The sequence below is a fragment of the Otolemur garnettii genome, unplaced genomic scaffold, assembly GCF_000181295.1.
Source record: "Otolemur garnettii isolate 467f Iridium unplaced genomic scaffold, OtoGar3 scaffold00237, whole genome shotgun sequence".
NCBI classification, from domain to species: domain Eukaryota; kingdom Metazoa; phylum Chordata; class Mammalia; order Primates; family Galagidae; genus Otolemur; species Otolemur garnettii.
In genome coordinates this window covers 190,032-200,005 of record NW_003852632.1, presented here as the reverse complement: position 1 = coordinate 200,005, position 9,974 = coordinate 190,032, and the positions used below count along the sequence as shown (strand labels likewise).

At 41.9% G+C, this 9,974-nt stretch overlaps 1 protein-coding gene and 1 pseudogene across 1 annotated transcript in view; both read right to left on the bottom strand.

Moving 5' to 3' along the window:
* PRKDC (protein kinase, DNA-activated, catalytic polypeptide) overlaps positions 1-9,974 on the bottom strand; it is a 186,463-nt gene that overhangs the window by 92,419 nt on the left and 84,070 nt on the right. Inside the window, exons 39-40 of the mRNA XM_023508282.1 lie at positions 9,390-9,557; positions 4,040-4,167 (exon numbers count right to left, since the gene is read on the bottom strand). Of these exons, the coding sequence (XP_023364050.1) occupies positions 4,040-4,167; positions 9,390-9,557 (296 nt within the window). The remainder of the gene's footprint in view (positions 1-4,039; positions 4,168-9,389; positions 9,558-9,974) is intronic.
* LOC105888249 lies at positions 6,627-7,681 on the bottom strand (annotated as a pseudogene).

The following is a 9,974-nucleotide window of genomic DNA, read 5'->3' as shown; positions in this document are numbered from 1 at the left end:
GGTGGTGGCTCATGCTTGTAATCCCAGCACTCTGGGCGGCTAGGGAGGACTGCTTGAGCTCAGGGGTTTGAGACTAACCTGAGCAAGAGTGAGACCCTCACTAAGTAAATAAATTCTAGTCTTTCCTTATTAATAAACCACCCAGCAATCCTATTTCCTATTCAGAGATATTCCCAACTGGCCCTTTACCTTCTCACCTGAAAAATAACATATTTTAATGATTATCTATAAAATTTGCCTAAAAATCTCTAAGAATGCAAAAAGGCTGAGTCCTGTGGCTCACGCCAATAATCCTAGCACTCTAGGAGACTGAAGCAGGTGGACTGCTTGAGCTCAGGATTCCAGACCAGCCTGAGCAAGAGCAAGACCCTATTGTCTAAAAATAGGCAAGCACTATGGTAGGCACCTGTAATCCCAGCTACTCGGGAAGCTGAGGCAAGAGAATTGCTTGAGCCCAGGAGTTTGAGGTTGCTGTGAGATATGACGTTATGGCACTCTCCCTAGGGTGAGAGTGAGGCTCTGTCTCAAAAAAAAAAGGTAGTTTCCTCATTTATAAAAAAAAAAAGAGGGTTAATACTAAATGATCATTAAAATTCTGATGCTTTGAAGGCAAACATTAACCAGGACAAAAATATTAAATTGAGAAGGTAATACGGTCCATCAAATTTGAGGCTGCAGCACACAACCGAGTGCTGGCCAGGCTTTGTGATACTCACTGGAGGTTACCACAGATAGTGCACATGTACCCCCAATATGCACGTCTTGAAACCCTAACACATGTGATGGATTACATATGAGGTAGAACTAGAGGAAGTTAGAAACCTGATAAAAGAAGCCCTAGAGAGCTGTTCTGACCCTTCTGCCATGGGAGGACACAGCAAGAAGGCCACTGACACTGCAGGAAGCAGGCCTCAGAGGAAACTGACTCTGCTGGCACACCCATCTTGGACTTCCAGCCTCCAGAACTGTGAGGAATAAATTCCTGCAGTCTACAGGCCACCCAGGCTGCAGCAATCTGCTACAACAGTCTGAGCAGACTTAGATAGGCTCTATCCTGGACTGAAATTCTCTTGAGGCACATTCTGCTAGCGAGCACAGCAGAGACACACATTAGGTCCCAGCATTCAACTCAAGCATTCAACTCTTGTATAAACAGCCAAGAGAAGATGGAGGAGAAGCAGAGACAGAACAATGATCTAATTTAAAAATGGGCCAATAGATGGCTCACCAAAAAATAAAATGCATTAAATGAATGAAAATAGGCTGTTTCACTCACAACAAAAGAAAACCAAAGCATCAATGAGATACCCTTTCCCATCTGTGCTACTAGAAAAATCAAATGCTTAACAACACTGTTAAGATGGTGGTGACACAAGCACTCTCCTACATTGCAGGGGGAAATACAGACATACAACCCCAAAAAGAGGTGTGGGGATGGCAAAATCATAAATGCATTTACCTGTCACCTACACTTAGATACTACTCGCAAAATACAAAATGCTATAAACACATGGCCATTTTATATGGCATTATTTTGGGGGGTTGAGAAATAAAGTTTACATTTTTATCTTTTCTTAAATTTCAGATTAATGTGTACAAATGATGAGTTATACTGTCTGCATTTGTTAAGCAAAGTTCAAGTTGTAGTCGAGCCCTTCACCCAGAAGGTGTGCTGGGTACCCTTACTTTGTGCCCATCAGGTAGAGCTCACTGATCCTCTCCCCTCACTTGAATTTAATTGTTTTTTTTTCTGATGTGAGTGTGTAGTTGTTTATCTTTTGATTTCATATCAGTATTAAGTACATTGGATACTTGCTTTTCCATTTTTGTGATCTTTACTAAGAAGAATGTTCTTCAACTCCATCTAGGTAAATACAAAAGATATAAAGTCCTCACCTTTTTATGGCTTAACAGTATTCCATGATATACATATACCACAGTAATTTATTAATCCATTCATGTGTTGATGGGCACTTGGGTTGATTCCATGTCTTAGTGATTATGAACTGAGCTGCAATGAATACTCTAGAGCAAGTGGCTTCAAGGTGAAATGATTTTTTTTATTCTGGGTAGATACCTAGTAATGAGATTATAGGATCAAATGGAAGGTCTACTTTTAGCTCTTCGAGGATTCTCCATAATTCCTTCCATAGGAGCTGTATTAGTTTGTGATCTCGCCAACAGTGCAGAAGTGTTCCCTTCTCTCCTTGTCCAGGCCAACATCTACAGCAGCAGTTGTCAACCTATGGGTCGCAACTCCTTTTTAACAATGAAAATACACTGCAGCATTAGGAAGGTTGAGAACCACTGATCTACAGCTATGGGACTTTGTGTTGTGGGCTCACCTTCCTGGAGATGATATATCAGGGTGGTCTGATTTGCATTTTACTGATCATTAGGGATGATAAGCATTTTTTTATGTAGCATTATTTTTAACAGCAAAACATTGAACCCTAAAGTCCACTGATAGGGGGCTGCTTCAAAATACTATGATACTTCCACACAGTGCAGAATTACACACTTGTTTTTTAAAGGAAAGGAGGAAGAAGATCTCTATGTACTGGTGTGGAGTGACCTGAAGGAGATGTCAAGCAGAGGGAAAAGGAAGGTGAAGAGGCAGAGGTGGGAGCAGACTCCACTATGCACCTCAGCAGATAGGGCGGACTGCAAAGACACTACACTGGGCAGGGCAGCAGGAGCACTGCAACATCATTCACACAAGATGTCCAGAAAATGCATGTTTACAAAGACAGACAGTGGACCAGTAAATGGCCAAGTAGGACCTCATTTGGGGATAAAAATGTTCTATAGTACTCACTGCACCACTTTGTAAAGTTCCTAAAAATCAGTGAATTATATATTAAAATGAGTAAATTTTATGATCTATAAAATGTAACTCAAAAAAAGAAATGTACATGGATACCTGCAAATTCAACATAAATACTAATTAAAAATTCATTAGAAAAAAAATCATTTGAAATTTCCAATTAGAAGCAGCCAGGGTATAAAGCCCTTAATTCAAAAATCAATTATCAAATATGTCCTATTTTTCCCACTGTATTTTTAGTATAATACTAAATTGTATTTTAGAAACCAAAGAGTCCTACTTATGAGGGCAAGTTCTTCGTCACAGTGTAATTCCAGCTACTAAATTCAGAAAGGAAAAAAAACAAAAACAGAAAACTGTTTATAATTCTTCATAACTCAGGGTCAACTCTTACACAGGTGCTGAGGAGCAGGGCCGGGTGGCCCCAGCACCACTAATGGCAGGACCACCGATGCCATGGCACCTAATACCATGAACATCAAGTGTAACTCCTGAGCAGTCCTGCTGAAGTCTGAGCCTGAATCTAAAGGAACTTTCCATTCACAGGAAACACAGGGGCTGGAAGAACAAGTTAAATGGCAAAAAAAAGGATGGAAGAGGATGAATCCAGAAGGTGAGACACTGGACAGCACAAGTGTCCAGGTCACTTCAACAACAGAAGAAAACTTAAGGAGGCGGACTATTCTACATGGAGACAGACTTAAGACACAGGACAGTGAAATGCCATGTTTGGACCAAAATTGAAATAATCCATTAAGTAAAGAGCACTTGAGATCACAGATTCAGGAGATTTGAATATGGAATTACTGATAATGTTGTTCAGTTGATGATGGAACTAACTGTCGCTTTCAAAAAACCCAGATATTTTAGAGATTATACAGAAGGATTAAGAGATAAAACAACATGGTGTCAATAGGTTTCTTTTAAATTAAGTTAACAGCAGCAAAAAAGAGAAAAAGATAAAAGGCAAGGATAAAGCTGGGAAAATGCTGATGCCTGGTCAACCTGGAGCCTCATTCATATTCTTCCTTTAGCTTTGAGTATACTTGAAAACATCACAATAAAACTTTTCTTTGTTTTAAAGGGAAAAATCGAAATAAAATTTAGTGGTAAGGGTTGAATGCAACTGCCACTCAACTTTTCTGCAACAGTTCTTTTCCACAGAACTAAAATGTGTACGGTTCCTGTGACCCCCCGACTAGAATGACCTACCTTCCGGCAATCCTCTTGAAAGTAGACTGAAACAATTCTTCCATAACATGTTCCTGTTCTCGACAAAGAATTTCTGTCATCAACTGCAACAATATAGGACTTTGAGATAATTCCAGTGCATCCAGAAACTAGAAAAGATATATCATCGTTATCAACGTTTTGTTAGGTTTTATTCCTTTCTTTTTAATAGTTCTAATAAAAAAATATATAAAGAAAAACATAACAATTTCACAGAAAATTAACAAAAGCTAATGTTTTTGTCATCTTTACAGATATAGTAAATGCCTGGCATATGATAATGTCCATTAAATACTTAAGTTTTGATTCTTTTTAGGTTTTATAAATGTTCTTCCCTTCATCCTCAGTTTCTGAAAGTCCTCTTCCTTCACTCTGCCCTTTTATCCCAGGGACACGTCTTTCCCACCCAGTCTTCCAGACTCGGGATCACTGTAAGGAAGTGCCTCATGCCATCTGTCCCTGTGGTGCCACTGCTGGCTGCAAGGTTCATTCAAAGCCAAGACCCACTTCCTGTTTAGAGGAAAACAGGACAACCTCAAGAAAACAATCAGACTATCAGAGGATAACATCCAAGAGAAGGTCTCTGGTTTTTTCCAAAAACTGGATGTCAGGGAAAAATAAAAGGGTTAGTGTGTGTGAACTAGCTCGAGATAAAAAGAGACTCATAACGTGGTCACTAAGCACAATTGCTGATTAGATGGTTTTTAAAAAAAACACATGGGGCATGTGGAGGAACATGAACACGGACTAGATACTATGTGACACAAGAGGGTGGTTAGTACTCTCAGTGTGGCTAACAGTACTGTCCCTTTCCTCAAGACACATATTGCTGAACTATTTAGGGATGAAACATCATGTCTACAACTAACCTACAAACGTTTCAGCCAAATCAAACAATATACAACAGATAAAGGAAACCTGACAGAAGCTAGCGAATGCCAAATATAGGAGACGGTTATGTGGATGTTTAGTTTATCATTCTTCCAACTCTACTGTGTTTGGAAAAAATTATATAAAGCAGCTGAGGCAGAGAGAATCTGTGTAAATGGGTGTTGTTTGGCTCCCTTGCAGGATGAGGATGGATACGATCCCGTGGAGAGAGTGGTACGACGCTGTTATGCCTCTGATGGCTCGTCCTAGCATGACACAACAGGAGCACTTTCCCTGTACTCTCTTCCTAAAAAAGCATCTCTCAGTCTAACCTACACTCAAGAGAAGAAAGTTACTGCCTGTCCCAAGGAGGGACAGTGTCAGGCTGCAGGAGCCTGGGGGACAGGCTGTGCTGGGTGGTCAGCTATAAAGCAGACGCTGCCATATACCCCACATGCTGTCCCCGGCCCAGTGTTATCACAGTGTGTTTCCACCACCTGTGTCATTATGTTTCTTCCTTGCTCTGTGTGTATGTGGCCTTAAAAACAAACACAACATCCTGTTTTGCGGTACCAGGATATTAGCCTAAGTATGGCAGATCATTGCCTATCCCCCCAGTGTGATTCTCTTTATTTTTTTAGTGGTCAAATTGCTGAATATTAGTTGAGCACACAGTCGCCCAGAAAGGAAATGACATTTACAGTCTTGCCCATAACGACATAGTGATGGAGATATCAGCAGAGACACCTGTGCATGTCCCGCAATGAGCTCCAGAAGGGATGTGCTCTCTGGCACCCTCTCCTTCCACCTGTTGGCTGGAAGGGAACTAGATGGCAGGAGTGGGGGCAGCCACACTGGATGAGACAGAAGCTGTGTGAATAAAAGGATAAAAGGAGAATGGGTTCCTGTTGACTGCGGGGCTGCCCTGGGTTATGAAACTAGGATCATACAAAAGCCAGAAAAAAATCGATCTTGTTTAAGCCACTAGCAGAGACCCTGCTGTATACTAAATACGAGTTTAGCCTCCCCAATCCAAAAATCCAAAATTCAAAATACTTCAAAATCCAAAATTCTCTGACTCCTAACATGATATCACATGTGGAAAATCCCACACCTAATACCTTTCTTTTCTTTTTTTTTTTGAAATTGAATTTTCGTTCCAAATAACTGTAGTATCTAGAAACTAGACAAGCACTAACACTCAAAACAATCTGCTTAACTGGAAATTAAAAGTAGTTGATTTATGGGAGAGCAAACAGTGGGGTGCTAGCCGTGGCATTCTGATAATAGTTATGCCCAAGAAAGCATGAAAATAACCAATGCCCTCCTGATGTGCAATCTGGATATGCAGCATTTACAGCAAATGACATAAAAAGAAAGAAGGAAGAAAAGAAAAAAGGAAAGAAAAGAGGGAAAAAAAATCACCACAAAATCCCAAACCTCAGAAATTAATGTTCTATTAAGAACACAGTGGTGAAGACTTTTGGTAGCAAAAGTTGCACAGTTCTTAAAATGGGAATCTTCAAAAGTACTTCTTCAAATCCAAAAGCTAAAAAAAATGAAAGAACAGTCATATTGGCTTACAGGGGCTGTCGCCTGTCATGAAGATGACCATAAGTCCTGCTTCCAAAACACAGTGAGAACCGGTGAGCCTGATGAATCTGAAGGCAGAGGCCACTGGCGGGCACTGACATCACTGCTTATACAAGAATACGCTGGGATCAACTCATTATGGACAGCAAAAACCACTACTGCTCCTCCTGGCTGATGCTGAGGTTGCCTTTATGCACCTCAAGCTCCTCAGCACTGATCATCGATGGGTCAATAGCTACGTATTTGGTTCCCTGTAATTGTAGCAAATGTATCTGGACATAAAGATTCACTTCTGCACAGGTATAGGAAATTGCCTCCTGTTTTAAGGTGAGCTCTTTGGGCATTGAGATAACAGCTTGTACATTTCTTCTTCAGCTTCAGTTGACATGTACTCTGGTCAAACACATCCGTAATGGTTAGAGGGATGTCCCGAATTTTATGAGGTTCCACATAAGAATTTTGACAATTCAGGGTAAGTCTCGAAGCCAGTTCACTCTGACCCAAACTTTCCAACCTATCCACCACGAAATCAATGGCATCAGCCATCACAGGGTCCACTGGGCCAGATGAGAAATTTCCAAGAACTATTTTTAGGAGCATAAATCCTGGCATTAGCCAAAAGCTGTTTGCAGTCCAAGTTTGGTTAAAGATAGAGGTATCACTGAAGAAATTGCAAAGGATGAGGGAATGAACTCTAGGAGATTTATGAGTGCATTCAGCAAATTTGGGGGCCAAAAAGCCTCCCAAAGAAGCCCCAAAAAGATGAACTTTATCCAATTGTAAATGATCTAAAAGTTTTCTGAATCCATCACAGAATTCAAGATGGTACCAGTAAACTGGATACTGCAAAGCTATAACAAGGTAACCCCCATCCAGTCAAAGCCAAAATCTGCCGGAAAAATACATCTGTAGTTCCACTGACAGGGGAGGGGGAGTGGAGGGGGATATGAGGGGACACCTGATGCTTCTGGGGCCCGTATCATACAGCAACCATCTCTTACTGTCATCATCATCTACAATAATATGCAGTGGCTGCCCCTGTGTCCCTTTCCCTCCAGCACGGAGGAGGGCTGTGGTGGAGGAGGCTGGGGAGGGGCACTGCCTGCAGAGGGTGGCACGCGAGAGGTGGGCCTCTGAGGGGTGGGGCACGCAGTGAAGCATGCCTGGGCCACTGCGCTCCCTCCTCCAGAACCAGCAGCTCCAACACCTTTTGTTTTCTAATGGTTCAAGGTAAACAAACATCATTTCAAGCACAAACTTGTTAGAAATATTGCATAAAGTTATCTTCTATGTGTATGAGGTACATATGAAACATAAATAAGTTTCCTGTTAGATTTAAGTCCCATCTCCGAGATATTGTTAACCCTAGACTCAATTCAAGCACCACTCTGAGAGTCTGAACATCGCTGCAAAGGCACGAGGAGTTTTATTCATTCAAGCTCAGAGCCTGGGCTGCCCTTTAAGAAAAAGCGGGAACAGCCCTTACGGACTATCCAGAAAGTCCCTTTATATCCCTCCCCCTTTCCTCCCATTAGTTCATCCCACCCCGTCCCCTTATTGGTAGGGAAACCATGTCTGTCCTAAACTGACAGGTACAGGGTGGTCGTGTTCAGGGTTGATTGGCTCAGGGACGAGTCTTCCTTGTCTCAGGTGAGCAAATGAGAAGGAAGGGATAAAGGTCACAAGTGGAGTGTGTGCAGAGTAGAGTGACGAGTGCAAAAAGGAGAGGGGGTCGCAAGTGGGGCGAATGCAGAGTACAGTGGTGAGTGCAAAAAGGAGAGGGGGTCACAAGTTGGACGAGTGCAGAGTAGAGTGGCGAGTGCAAAAAGGGGAGGGGTCGCAAGTGGGGCAAGTACAGAGTAGAGTGGCAAGTAGGGGAGGGGGTCACAAGTGGGGCAAGTGCAGAGTAGAGTGGCAAGTGTTAAAAGGGGAGGGGGTCAGGATGTGGGCTGAGTGCACAAGGGGGCCAGTGGAACAAAGGGGAGGGGGTCAGGATGTGGGCTGTAACACCTAGGTATGATAAGCTCCTTGGTATGAGGCGGTCTGTTGTTCTGAATAAACAACAAAAGGAGGTAGTCTGACTTGTGACTTGAGTTAATTAGTTGGGCTCCTACATTATCTCATTATATATATGTAAGTATTTCAAAATTAAAAAAAAAAATCTGAAATCTGAAACTTCTGGTTCTAAGGATTTCAGATAAGGGATACCTGACCTGTAGCATCACTGATATTTACTAAGTGCTTCTCAAATAGTCCTACTCAATTAAATTTTAGAAACTACAACATACTGGCAATATTCTCTCAGCTTCTTTTGGAATTATTATTCATAACTTTATACACATTATATATTCCATTTTATGCATAAGATATTTTACCATTTAAAAATGGGGGAGGCCAGGAGCAGTGGCTCATGCCTATAATCCTAGCATTCTGGGAGGCTACGGCAAGTGGATCACCTGAACTCAGGAGTTCAAGACCAGCCTAAGAGCAAGGCCTTATCTCTAAAACCAGCTGGGAGTTGTGTCAGGCACCTGTGGTCCACTACTTGGGAGGCTAAGGCAAGAGGATCACTTGAGCCCAGGAGTTTGAGGTTGCTGTGAGCCTTGACACCACAGCACTCTAACAGGGACACAGAGTGAGACTCTGTCTTAAAATAAATAAATAAATAATAAAAAATGAAGGAAAAATTAATTCCAAGAGCTTGAGATATGCTCCTGCCTCCACAGTCAGCTCTCCAAACAACTTGAACTGAATTCTTAAAGTTAGACCACTTTTCTGATTCTGGATAATTCATTCACTTCTTTTCATCAAGAAATGTAACCCTCTGCCCCTCAAAATTCAGTGTTTTACTTGATACGACTAAACCAACCTTATTCATGCAGTCTGCATAATTATTGTACTGCAAAGTCCCTGGTGGGAATTCATGAGACTTCAGAGGGAAGCTAGAAACGATGAGCTTTTCAAGAACATGGTGTAGGTCCTCCAGGCTGCCCCCGGTGAGGCCGGTGAAGAAGGGAAGAAGAGTGACAGCTTGGCCCTGAGGAACAGAATAAATAAAATTACTGTTTTCTAAAGACTTTGCAAAGAAAATACTATATACATTCAATGAAGGACTTTCTTTTTGAGATGTAGAGTCTCATTATGTCACCCTCAGTAGAGTGCTATAGTGTCACAGCTCACAGCAAGCTCAAACTCTTGGGCTTAAATGATTCTCTTGCCTCAGCCTCCCAAGTGGCTGGGACTACTTGGCATCCACCACAATGTCAGCTACTTTTTGGCTGTAGTTGTCATTGCTATTTGGCAGACCTGGGCCAGGTTTGAACCCACCAACCTTGGTGTATATGGCAAGCACTATAACTACTATGCTACGGGTGTTGAGCCTATTAAAGGACTTCAGAGTAACTTGTATGTTGTATTAAAAACCACCTGAACGGGCTCGGCACCTATAGCTCAA